This window comes from Phyllobates terribilis, unplaced genomic scaffold, assembly GCF_046119375.1.
Source record: "Phyllobates terribilis strain yellow unplaced genomic scaffold, ASM4611937v1 Scaffold_1__5_contigs__length_1240528914, whole genome shotgun sequence".
Classification (NCBI taxonomy): domain Eukaryota; kingdom Metazoa; phylum Chordata; class Amphibia; order Anura; family Dendrobatidae; genus Phyllobates; species Phyllobates terribilis.
Genome location: NW_027362761.1, coordinates 315,276,635 through 315,290,606, shown reverse-complemented (window position 1 = coordinate 315,290,606; position 13,972 = coordinate 315,276,635). Strand labels below are relative to the sequence as shown.

General features: G+C 42.2%; 1 protein-coding gene across 2 annotated transcripts in view; it reads left to right on the top strand.

Moving 5' to 3' along the window:
• Positions 1-13,328, top strand: part of YDJC (YdjC chitooligosaccharide deacetylase homolog) — a 62,017-nt gene extending 48,689 nt beyond the window's left edge. Inside the window, exons 4-6 of one of the 2 annotated variants that reach the window (XM_073675073.1) lie at positions 7,348-7,447; positions 9,279-9,456; positions 10,969-13,328. In XM_073675073.1, coding sequence (XP_073531174.1) covers positions 7,348-7,447; positions 9,279-9,456; positions 10,969-11,305 — 615 coding nt within the window. In that variant the 3' untranslated portion in view covers positions 11,306-13,328. The remainder of the gene's footprint in view (positions 1-7,347; positions 7,448-9,278; positions 9,457-10,968) is intronic. The other variant, XM_073675082.1, reaches the window with a different exon arrangement.
• The last annotated feature ends 644 nt before the right edge of the window (positions 13,329-13,972 follow it).

The window sequence follows — 13,972 nt, the reverse complement described above, 5'->3', positions numbered from 1 at the left end:
TCTCGAAAACGAAAGATGTGTGCCTATCGTACTGACACACCTCTTCAGCAAGGACTTCACATTGGAGATCTCACGGCTACCTCCAGTCGAGACAAGATGCTCGAGTTTCCTCTTCAGGCTCTGATACAGGCGATCCCTGTTCAGGCTTCTGAGGTTCGAGAGCTGCCGGAAGAATCTCGCCACCCGATGTTTGAACATCTCCCACCACTCTGACTTAGTGTTACTTAGGTCCAGCAATGGTACCTGGCTCTGAAGGAATTCCTCAAAAGACCGTCTTACAGCTTCTTCCTCAAGGAGTGACGAATTCAACTTCCCATAACCTCTTCCCATCTGAGGAGTCTCTGTAACATTCAGAGAAAACCTAATCAGTGATCGGAGAACTCCACAACCGACAACGGTGAAGAGTTGAAATCGCCTCTGAAAACCACCTGCCGACTCAAAAATAAAAAAGGTTTGATCTTCAGGAAGAGACATTTGCGGTCCCACTTGGACTGGGGACCATAGATGTTAATGAGCCGAAGCTCTTGTCCCCCCATGGAGACATCTAGGATCAAGCATCTCCCCATTTCTAATTCGATCACTCATCTTCATTTAACCGCTGCGGTCTTAAAAAGGACCGCTATACGGCTCGGCCGCAAGAGACCAGTAGGAGGGCCCATGCCTCCACTCCCGCCTTGCTCTATGCAAGGTTGATATATCGGTCAACTTGGTCTCCTGCAAAACAAAATGTCGGCATCAAGTTGGCTGAGAAAATGAAAGGCCATGTACCATGCCGCATCTGACTTTATGCTGCAAACATTAATAGTTGCCAGCGTCAATGGGGTGGGTGCCGCCCTCATGATTGATTGATTGAATTAGATAGCCTCTTTCTTCACACCACTGACAGTCCCAACCTCTTCCTCCGATAATGACGGGTTTTTAGTGCGCTTAAGACACTCATCCATTCTCTCCTTACATACAGCCATCTCCTGAGCCCCAACCACCTTGTCCGCAACCTCCGGCCCCAGGTCCCCATCCTCCCCCCTCCAGAGAGATGTCCTGGAGGGCCCGAAACCGGTTGAAGAGAGCCACAGGTGGGGGGGGGGGGGGGGGCGGCGGCTGAACCCTCCAATGGCGCGCCTGGATCATGGACAGAGAGTCGGAGGGGTCGCACTCCAAAGAGGCAGAGGAATAAGGCTGTAGCGCCCCCCAGAGTCAGAAATTCTCCGGCGTCTCAGCTACCGGGAGTAGCTAAGACCCTGGAGAATATGATCAGGGCCGTTTTTTCCAGTCCCCGATCATGTGATCACTATTATTCAGTGAATAACTGCAATCACGAAAAAAAAAAAAAAAGAAAAAAAATTGTGCCGGTGGTTGCAATGATTTCTCTCTCCTTTGACATGATATTCATGTCAGAGGAGAGAAAAATGAAGCCCACCCGGTACCTGTACGGTCCCCAGATCTCCCCCTGATTGTCCCCCGGCTCCCTGGCATCTTCCTGTAAAAAAATATATATATATATATATATATATATATATATATATATATATATATATATATATATATATATATATATAATGTGCCAGCTGGTGCCCAGCAACAGGGAGTTTTCCCTATTGGTTCATTTTGATCATTGTGATAAACCCTAAGAAAAAATAATAAATCAAACCCCCTTTTGCCCCCCCCCCCCCCCCATGTAGGTAAATAAAAAATGATAAAAAAATATATATTTTTTTGTTCGGGTTAGCCCAGGGGTTGGGTTGGGATTTTTTCAAAAGTAAAGAAAAAAAAAAATGATGACGATATGGCAACTAGTGTCGAGCACAAGTAGCGAGCACTTGTGCTCGATACCAGTCGCCATATTGTCGTAGTTTTTTTTTTTTTTTTTCCTTTACTTTTGAAAAAATCCCAATCCCTGGGCTAACCCTGTCTTGCATCGGGTGCTCGGGTATGCACTGAGTATCGTGGGTGTTCGAGCGACATGCTCGAGTCCTCGCCCCGCATGTTTCGCGGTTGTTATAGAGCAAAAAACAAAAAACATGCTTGGATTGCTTGCCATACACGAGTGTTCCCGTATGTTGTTTTTTTTTTTTGGTTGTCTAACAACCGTGAAACATGTGGGCGGGGACTCGAGCATGTCACTCGAGCACCCGCGATACTTGGTGCATACCCGAGTACCCGATGCAAACTCAAGTAGCGAGCACTTGTGCTCAAGACTAATGACCACTTATTCAATATGATGACCTAATGTAATTAAATTTTGTGTCGAACCTCTGGGTTCAAAATGTTCACTATACACTTTGATAAAATCCTTGAGGCATGTAGTTTCCAAAATGGGGGCACTTGTGGGGGGTTTCCACTGTTTAGGCACATCAGGGACTCCCCAAACGCGACATGGCGTCCACTAATTATTCAAGCAAATTTTACATTCAAAAAGTGAAATGGCGCTCCTTCCCTTCCGAGTCCTGCCGTGCGACCAAACAGTGGTTTTCCCCCACATATCAGCTTACTCAGGAGAAATTGCACAACAAATTTTATGGTGCAATTTCTTCTGTTATCCTTATGAAAATGCAAAATTGGGGGCTGAAAAATTTTTGTGGGAAAAAATGTGAAAATTTTATTTTTACGGCTCAATGTTATAAACTTCTGTGAAGCACCTGGGGGTTCAAGATGCTCACCACACATCTAGATAAGTTCCCTGAGGGGTCTAGTTTCCAAAATGGTGTCACTTGTAGGGGTTTCCACTGTTTAGACACATCAGGGGCTCTCCAAACGCGACATGGCGTCCGCTAATTATTCAAGCAAATTTTACACTCAAAAGTCAAATGGCACTCCTTCCCTTCTGAACCCTGTCGTGCACCCAAACAGTGGTTTTTCCTCACACATGGGGTATCTGCGTGCTCAGGAGAAATTGCACAAAAAAAACTTGTGGCCCATTTTCTCTGGTTACCCTTGAGAAAATTTAAAATTTGGGGCTTGAAGTAAAATTTGTGTGGGAGGGGGGGGGGGGGGTTAAATATTCATTTTTTTTTTTTTTTTTCTTTCCACGTTGCTTCAGTTCCTGTGAGGCACGTGAGAAGTTAATAGTAAACTTCTTGAATGTGGTTTTGAGAACCTTTTTGAGGGGTGCAGTTTTTAGAATGTTGTCACTTTTGGGTATATTCTGTCATGTAGACCCATCAGTCACTTCAAATGTGATGTGGTACCTAACAAAATAAAAAAATGGTTTTGTAAATTTTTTTGGAAAAATGAAAAATCGCTGGTCAACTTTTAACCCTTATAACTTCCTAACAACAAAAAAATTTTTGTTCCAAAATTGTGCTGATGTAAAGTAGAGATGTGGGAAATGTCATTTATTAACTATTTTGTGTCACATATCTCTCTGATTTAAGGGCATAAATTCAAAGTTTGAGAATTGTCAAATTTCTGTTTTTTTCACAAACGCAAGTCATATCAAAGAAATTTTATCACTATCATGAATTACAATATGTCACGAAAAAACAGTCTCAGAATCAGGGGAATCCGTTGAAGCGTTCCATAGTTATTACTTCCTAAATTGACAGTGGTCAGAATTGTAAAATTTGGCTTGGTCATTAAGTGCATAATTGTCTCCATCCTTAAGGGGTTAAGCTGATCTTCATGCTAAGTGTGCAGTTTATTAGGAAATTCTACTCTCTTTATTGAGCTGCAGGTGTTATGGCTCTTCTGTAATACATGTACACTGTGTGCAGAATTATTAGGCAAATGAGTATTTTGATCACATGATACTTTTTATACATGTTGTCCTACTCCAAGCTGCATAGGCTTGAGAGCCAACTACCAATTAAGTAAATCTGGTGATGTGCATCTCTGTAATGAGGAGGGGTGTTGACTAATGACATCAACACCCTATATAAGGTGTGCTTAATTATTAGGCAACTTCCTTTCCTTTGGCAAAATGGGTCAGAAGAGAGATTTGACGGGCTCTGAAAAGTCCAAAATTGTGAGATGTCTTGCAGAGGGATGCAGCAGTCTTGAAATTTCCAAACTTTTGAAGCGTAATCACCGAACAGTCAAGCGTTTCATGGCAAATAGCCAACAGGGTCGCAAGAAGCGTGTTGGCCAAAAAAGGCGCAAAATAACTGCCCATGAATTGAGGAAAATCAATCCTGAAGCTGCCAAGATGCCATTCGCCACCAGTTTTGCCATATTTCAGAGCTGCAACGTTACTGGAGTAACAAAAAGCACAAGGTGTGCGATACTCAGGGACATGGCCAAGGTAAGGAAGGCTGAAAAACGACCACCTTTGAACAAGAAACATAAGATAAAACGTCAAGAATGGGCCAAGAAATATCTTAAGACTGATTTTTTCAAAGGTTTTATGGACTGATGAAATGAGCGTGCCTCTTGATGGGCCAGATGGATGGGCCAGAGGCTGGATCAGTAAAGGGCAGAGAGCTCCACTCTGACTCAGATGCCAGCAAGGTGGAGGTGGGGTACTGATATCGGCTGGTATCATCAAAGATGAACTTGTGGGACCTTTTCGGGTTGAGGATGGAGTGAAGCTCAACTCCCAGACCTACATGTCCGTTTCTGGAAGACAACTTCTTCAAGCAGTGGTACAGGAAGAAGTCGGTATCGTTCAAGAAAAACATGATTTTCATGCAGGACAATGCTCCATCACATGCATCCAACTACTTCACAGTGTGGCTGGCCAGTAAAGGGTCTAAAAGAAGAAAAAATAATGACATGGGCCCCCTTGTTCACCTGATCTGAACCCCATAGAGAACCTGTGGTCCATCATAAAATGTGAGATCAACAGGGAGGGAAAACAGTACACCTCTCGGAACAGTGTCTGGGAGGCTGTGGTGGCTGCTGCACGCAATGTTGATCGAAAACAGATCAAGTAACTGACAATCTATGGATGGAAGGCTGTTGAGTGTCATCATAAAGAAGGTGGCTATACTGATCACTAATTTTTTTTTTTTTTTTGGTTTTTGCATGTCAGAAATGTTTATTTCTAAATTTTGTGCACTGATCTTGGTTTACCTGGTGAAAATAAACAAGTGAGATGGGATTATATTTGGTTTTTATTAAGTTGCCTAATAATTCTGCACAGTAATAGTTACCTGCACAAACAGATATCCTCCTAAGATAGCCAAATCTAAAAAAAAAACACTCCAACTTCCAAAAATATTAACCTTGGATATTTGAGTCTTTTGGGTTGATTGAGAGCATAGAGGATTATTTTTATTATTGATCAACAACTATGTGCCCATGATGCAGAAATGCTCAGGATTTTTTCCTGCGCGTTTCTGCATCTCCCTGGCAGAAAAAAAACGCATGCGGATTGTACATGCGTTTTCCTGCCAGGGACATGCGGATGTGAAGCGTTCTTCACTTGCATTTCCGCATGCGGGTTGACAAGCGCTTTTCAAGCGATTTTAGCATCACTTGGAAAGTGCTTGTCAACTTGGTCACACTATATAAATCCATGCAACCGGCATGGATTTATATAGTGTGACCCGAGAGAATGTCAAAAAATAAAAAATGTATACTTACCCTCCGATGGCCTGCGCTGGCTTGCTTCACCGTCCCGGCAGCGGTAGACTGAAGGACCTGCCGACGTCAGCGTCGCGTGACCCGTCACATGACTCTGACGTCAGCGCAGGTCCTTCATTCCATCGCGAACTGCCGCTAAGCAAGAAGGAGCGCAGCGCGGGCCGCCAGAAGGTAAGTATATATTTATTTTTTATTTTATTCATTTTTTTTTACAGTTTTCAATTGTACCCAGGTCCGGAGGAGTGTCTCCTCTCCTCCACACCTGTGTACCATCCGCACATTAGAACGCATGGAATGTGCATCTACATATACAATGATGCGTAATCCATGCAATCTAATGCAAGTCAATGGCGGCGAAAACGCAGCGCTTCTGCAAAATAATTGGTAGTGCTGCGTTTTTTCCGCAATGATAATCCGCAGTGGAAATGTCCGCAGCATGTGCACAGCGCATGCGGATTATCATTGGGAAACATGGCAGGCCTTCTACCATGCGTTTCTGCAGCGTTTTTGCCGCTGCGGAAACGCTTAAAAGCGCATCGTGGGCACACAGCCTTAAATACAACTTGCCTAATAATTCTGCACAGTGTAGTCCGCTTGTGACCTCTGTTCAGAGATCCTTGTAGCTACATGCTTATTGTTTTGTTGCTTAAAGGGAACCTGTCTGCAGGATTTAGCACTATAAAGTAACGGTATGGCTGTAATGGTGCTATTAAATTGATACCTTTTGTTGAAGGAATCCGATCACTGTTTTTTTCTTTTTTTCTTCTGATGACGTCTTCTTTTGCTCTGGCCCTTCCGCCTGCCTCCTGTGTTTCTACAGGTCACTGATTATTCTGGTTTTTGGGTCTTTAACAAAGTGGGGCCGGGGTCCGTGGAATCAAACACTGCACACGTGCCACCCACCCAATGATGGCGGCATGAAATTTCAAAACTGAGGCTGGTCAGTGAATAATCAGTGACCTGTAGAATCACAGGAGGCAGGTGGAGGGTCTAGAGCAGAAGAAGATCCAGGCCCGCCCCGATGCACAGAAGATGTCATCAGAAGAAAACTTAAAATGATTGAAAAAGAACCACTGATCAGATTCGTTCAATAAAGGTATCAATTTAATCAGTGTAATAGGTCTATTATGGCCATACCTTTACTTTATAGGGCTAAATCCTGCTGACAGGTTCTCTTTTAAAGGACTTGTTCGGTCTTGGGCTACAAGTCTGCAGTCACTCTGTGACTAGAATTGTAAATTCTCAAAACGCGCATTGCACACGGTTAGGATTCTCCGGTGCTAGCACTTGACCGTAAATGTTATTTGCGTACATGCGGTCATGTGCTGACTAGACTTGCGCAGCCTCGCTCAATGCAAGTGTATTGAGCAAGGCCTGACACGTCTAGTCAAAATATATGGCTGGAAGTATGTAAATCGTGTACTTTGGTCACATGACCACCTGTTGACAGCACCAGAGAATCCTCACAATTTGCAGGCCACACAACCCCTTTAATTAGGTACTATCATGTATTTTTGTCTGTGACCCTATAAAGGTATGTTTAAAATCCACACCAAGTGACCATTTCCATGCAAAACTTTCTGCAACCTGTAAATGACAGTTGTTGAACTATTATCTACTTAGCTGGTACAATATTATGCTGAGGAGTCTCTGCATGCAAATCTGCATAGTAAATCCACAGCAAATATGCTACATGTGAACATGCCCTAAGCAGCCTAGCACCAGTCATACAGAGGAGCTATTCATTCTACTTGGTAACTTATCCTAATTATGCCATACTCAAAGACTGAAGCAAAATGTACAAAACACTACCCATTTGATCATTAGGTTCGGCAAGAATTGAATGCCCAGGTTGAGCGTTTTCGTGAGTTGACTGGACAGAACCCCCAACACATGGATGGACATCAGCATGTTCATGTTTTACCAAGTAAGATTGTTTTTTTTTTGTTTTGGTTTTCTCCTACACTCCAAAGAAATACTGATTGGGGCTTCCAATCTAAATTCCCTATTAAGCACAGCGATGTCTGTAAAGCACTGTGGAGTATGTGAAGCAGCATAAAAAGAATGGAATGTTTCAAAGAATAGTGTACATATTATAGAGCAAGGATGTCAGACTCAAACACACAGAGGGTCAAAATGAAAAACTTGGACAAAGTCATGGGCCAACCAGTACACAGTGTAATGGGCCCCGCATAGTCCTCCATACAGAATAATGGGCCCCGCATAGTCCTCCCTACAGAATAATGGGCCCCGCATAGTCCTCCCTACAGAATAATGGGCCCCGCATAGTCCTCCCTACAGAATAATGGGCCCCGCATAGTCCTCCCTACAGAATAATGGGCCCCGCATAGTCCTCCCTACAGAATAATGGGCCCCGCATAGTCCTCCCTACAGAATAATGGGCCCCGCATAGTCCTCCCTACAGTATAATGGGCCCCGCATAGTCCTCCCTACAGAATAATGGGCCCCGCATAGTCCTCCCTACAGAATAATGGGCCCCGCATAGTCCTCCATACAGTATAATGGGCCCCGCATAGTCCTCCCTACAGAATAATGGGCCCCACATAGTCCTCCCTACAGAATAATGGGCCCCACATAGGGGTGGTGGTTCTGGTGTCGCGGGCCAAATAAAACCACCCTGCAGGCCAGATTTGGCCCCTGGGCCAGAGTTTGCCATGTATGTTATAGAGGCATATTCCAAGAAAAACACTAATCTATCTCTGTCATTTTAAATTGACCTCTATTCTAATAAGTGAGCGTATAAAAGAAGGTGTATGGTTTCCTTACAGAATTTTAGGTATGGAAAAAGTACTAATGCACAGCAGCCAATCTGAACAAGCTGAGATGTAGTGTAAAGCAGGGAGAATGACTTCCAAAATGAAACAAACGAGACAGTACTGAATCTGGTCTACTGCTGTGTGGTCTACAGGAAAAGAAGTTACTGATTAGAAATCTGTCCTAATGGAGCAGAGATGAGAGTTGCTGTTTTGCTAGAGACCAAAAAAATGAATATCGGGTAATCGCCACCTGATTGAATTATAGATATTGTAAAGTTCTCATACAACCCCTATCTGAGGGTAGTAATAGATGGAGTGGGGGATGCTGAGCTCATTCATGAATGCTAGCCTGTCCTGTATACAAACCCATACTGGAAAAGTTGTCACGATGTACAAAATACTGAATCAAACAATGCAAAACTATGTATAATCCCACTCACTGCCACCTCTATCACAGATGGGGTAGTTTAAGAGATATCACAATGCACTTTTAAAGGGAACCTGTGAGCAGGTTTTTGTTATTCAATCTGAGAGTAGCATAATGTAGAGGCAGAGACCCTGATTCTAGGGATGTCACTTGCTCAGCAGTTTACTGTAGATTCAATAAAATCAGTGTTTAATCAGCAGGAGATTCATTGCAGGCCAGGTGTCTTGTGCCAGACAGTCCTGCCAGTCTGTAACCCCTGCCACACCACTGATTAGCAGCTTCCAGTGTACTTAATCAGTGGTGTGGGTAGGGGTCTACACAGCTCAGCATTCTGCGCACTGCTACATCTACAACAGAGAATACAGGGATTTTATCTAAACTGCACCAAGCAGTCCAGTAAGTGACACATAGCAGCATGATGTAGGGATAGAGAGCCTGATTCCAGCTATCTGATTCTATAGCAAAAACTTGGTGACCTATTCTCTTTAACTACATAATTTACTTTAAAATGCTGCTCAGTTATTTCATTTCCATTTTTATTTTTTTCTTATCAGAAATTCGTGAGGAGTTTGCACCAGTGCTGAGAGAACACGATATTGGTTACACACGTGTTCCGGTGGAAGTAGGATTGCACAGATGTAACTGGATCAAGGAGGAAGTAATGGAGTTTTATAGAAGTGTGGAGGAAGATGCTTTAAATACAGTGGAAATCTTCAGAAGCTATGGGATTCGGTGAGAGTTCATTAAACTTTGTGGGCACAGTAAGGGTTCATTTACATGGACTGACCAGCCGCACTAAATCACCAATCGGTAAACCTTCACCGATCGGCAGTTGTTTGTTTTACACAAGCAGACTGCAGTAAGCCATGCACACTAAGCGATCGCTCAGTCAGCGTAGGCTGCCATGGATGAGTCCGAGTCCTGTGTACACAGAACAACGCGCTCCTAAGAACGATGATCTACGCTGCACAAAAGATAAGTTCATCCAATGAACGAGGCTTGTGTTCATCGGTTGATCAGCAGCATTCTTGATAACTCGTTTCACGGTTATCTTTCAGTGTAAATGCTTGTGTATGGAAGCCTAGCGGTATTTGTCCAGGGTTTTGTTACTGTGAGTTGCAAATATACTTATCACACACACTTGTACTCGGTTACTATATTTTGTAGTGCGCTGGTAGAAAAAATGTTATTTATTAAATTTATAATATTCTTGGAGGGATTTTTTTTTTTTTTTTTTTTTTTTTTTTTATAAATGTAATTGTTCCTGGTTGCCAGAGTAAAGCATCAAGCCCCAGTGATTGCATTTTTGAGGACCTATGTTATGACAATCTGCTGCAGTTACTATTTAAGTGGTTTAAAGGGGTTGTCTCATATTATAAAATGGGTAAAATTGCAAAGTACATGTAAAAACAAGCATCTTTTCTAATTTACCTCTTATAAAAAATGTTTTTTGTTCTCAAGAACCGAGGTTTTTTATTTATAGTTTTACAGCTCATTTTCTAGGGTACCGGCCAGCTTTGCAGTCTGAGAGTTGACCAGCTTCCTAGACAAGGAACACGTGCTTGCAAGCTGTTTGCTATACAGCTTGCAAGCGCTGCCCTGAAACTGGAGCACTAAATCCGGACAGTTTTAGCGTCCCTGCGCTCCTCCAAAGATGAAGCTGCCTCTGCTACCAGCATCTAAGTGTGCACAGTTTGGGCCAGCAGAATGACTGTGCCACTAGCCTGAACTGTCTATTATCAGGAGTGATCCGCCCCTGGGCAAGCAGGAAGCCAGGAGATGGTAAAGTTCTGTGCTCCTGAAGATGGGCTCCGATCATTAAAGGGATCTCGGGATCCTAAATTTGGTCTTTATTCCGTGCCTGATGCCCAAAGCAGCAGCCAGGACATTGAGATTGTGCAGTTCACAGAGCCACAGTCTTCAGAAATAATGGTGTAAAATGTTGGTGCATCAGAAGTACCCTAACTGCCTCTGTAAAAAAAACACTATATCCAGAGACTGTAGAGGGGTTAATTGCAGTCATGTAATGCCACATTCACCAAGCAGTATCTTACATCAGGACTGGGTCCAGGACATGAAAGCTGTGTCAGTATTTCTATTCTTTTTCTCTTTATAAGTTCCACTCCCAGTTTGGCTGCCAAATACTGATGTAACTTACTAAGATGTAAAGGTGGTAAGAGTAAGACAGTGACTAATTGTGCAATGGTCCTTTTATAATCTCTACTATGTTTGTTTTTTATACAGGTGGCCTGATGTATATATTGGTCTGAGTACCATGGGGGAGAACATGACAATAAAGAATATTCAGCGAGCCCTCGATTACAGCATTCAGTCTCTTCACAACTGCCTAACGTCACCGCGCTCACTGTACAGTCCAGCTTCACATTCCAGTACCAGTATTGAACTTATGACCCACCCAGGCTACCCCAGTGTATTATCTGAAGGGGGCTGCGGAGAGGGTTCAGATGACTTTTCTCAGTCTTGGGAAAGAGTACATGAAATGAAAATTCTTAAAGACCCATTATTGCATAGTTATTACAATGAAATAGGTGTGCAATTGTGTGCGTTTCGTGACCTTTGATAGAGAATAAAGGGGCTGTCCACCACGTGGTCAGCCTCTTCCTAAATACAACAGAGCTGTATGTAAAATAAAAACATCATATATTCTTCACCTGACCCAGCACCATTCCACCAATATTGCCATTGTCTGCCGGTGCTCATATGATGGTGTTGTCCACTGATGGGTAGCAGCGTTCACAATTTCCTAATCTAAAACAGTTTTGACCGGGGGAAGAGAGAGCCCATTAGCGTCTGGTGATGGGCTGCAGCACTTGCATGGCACAACATCATGCGAGCTCTGGAACTGTGCAGGTTCCTGTCGTGTTTTTATTTTACATGGGGCACTGTTCTATTTAAGAAGGGGTTGTCCAAGGTGTGGACAACCCCTTTAACGAAGTGCCTTCTGTTGAACAGTGAATACTAACATGTAAAAAATTTGGGATCCAAAAGAAATGTCTTTAGTTATTGAACTTTAAGGCACCATTGCAGAAATCGTCTAACTTTTGGCAGAAGTGCAGATATTCCGTACGGCATGCTTCCCCGTCATTACAGTGGAGCTCATCATACCAAAGTTCCAAATGTTTGATATTTGCCAAGCCTTGTGCCAAGTTCATCAACCTGTAATGTTCTGGCTCAATGATAAATTTTCTATATATAAAAAAAAATTTACATAGCTGAGAAGTTCAGTCTTAATGAAATTCGTACCCATCCAGTATGTACCATGGCATGCTGTTGATATAACATATTTGGCACTAACATTTAACAAGACCATCCATTTTAGAGCATCTAGATGTCATAGAGGGGTGGAATCAGAGCAGAAAACCTTTACGCATACATACCTTATTATTAAGATTAGCTGGGATCATTACATGGCAAAAGCGCATGTTCCTAAATGACTGCAATGGGGGGTGGGGATGGTCTCCTCTGTGCTGGGGTGAGCAGCTCATTTAATTTAATTCAATTTAATTTAAAATATTTCCTGAAGATTAGTACCGGCACTCAACAGAAGACACTCCCCCATACACTTCACTGATGTTTAGAAAATCCAGAAGATGGTTGCAAAACATGTATTAAGAGGTGAGGCATTAATATTCATGGAGGAGGTATGTGGAATACTCAAAGTACACAGAAAATGATCATTTCGCAACTGATAAGCCAGTGATGCAATTCTTCACTTAATATATATTTTGCAAATCATCCTTTTGCTTTCTCAATGATAGATAATGATGGTACTACTTGGGTAGGTTCACACTTGGGGCAAACGGGATGGATTAAGGTGTTCTCAAAATGCAACATCATGTGTAATTCTGCTTTTTCTCATGCCCCCATCCACCTCCACTTCTTATAAGAAACTACTGACCACGTTCACCTTAATGCTTCTTGGCAATCTGATGCATTAAATTATCAGATCGGTGGTGGTCTAACACCTAGCATTACCCCCACCGATCAGTTGTTCTTTATGCCTTCAGGAGCCGGATGTTGGAGTAAAAGGGGGTTTGCCAGCAAAGATCCATCAGAGGTGTATTGGCTGCTGCCAGGTACTGCTGCTGATCCACTCATTTGTTAAGTCTTCTAAGTGGTTGAGAACCCCTTTTAAAGAAAAACAAAACAAAACACAGGTCTATCAGACCCATCGGTCTTCTCCCTTACGCTTCTGATGGGGGCATCAGATAACCGCTGCAGCCACTCAACAGTTGCTGCTTAGCTGAAGTGGTCACGTACTGTCTGATCCAGAAGACAGCGTTAAGAGCCTAGTGTGGGACACTATGGGCTTATGTTCAAAATAATGGTGGAAAAGTAGTGGACAACCCCTTTTAAACTGGTTTTATAAAATTAAGCCTATTTGAACTTGAGAACTTTAGAAATGCCAGTCCACTACATACTTTGACAAGGGTGTCTTACTTTAAATTGGTAGTAGCCATTTACAACATTAATAATGATGTTTTACTATATAAATTGTACATTGAGTTAAAAAAGGTATAAATTAAAACTAGAACAATTTTTTTTTTTTTTTTTTTTTTAAATCCCACATTTGTGCATGTTAGTGTGTGAATGATTAATATGGACTGCAAATGATGATAATTTAGTTTAAATTATCTGCTTTAAATATTAAAATATTGGTTATTTCCAAGCAAAATATTCAGTCTTAACTGTTCCGTGTGTAATTCAGCATCTATGAAGTCTCGCATTTATCATTTTACATCACATATGGAATAGAAAATTTTATATATATATATATATATATATATATATATATATATATATATATATATATATATATATATATATATATATACTTCTTAGTCCTTGTATATGTAGAAACAAGAATGGAATTCAGATTAAATGTGGTATGTCAGACATGCAAAAAATCCAGGATCCAAAGCACCAGATATTCTCCTCTGATGAATCCCTTTATTAATTATGGCATACAACGTTTCAGCCACATAGAGCCTTTATCAAGTGATAAATAAGAAGTGTACACGATTTGGCAATACTGTGGAGAGCTGCACAAATTGCACCATTTGTGAATGTCATAAATGCGGTGCACTTTTTAGCAAGAAAAACTCTTGCTCAAAAGTGTGTGTCCTATACCCCGGAGGTATCTTCCTATTTTGGAGGAGAACGCTGATGCAGTGTTCTTCCCGATCACGGAGAACTGCTCTCACTCATCCTGTCCATTGGAGAGAAC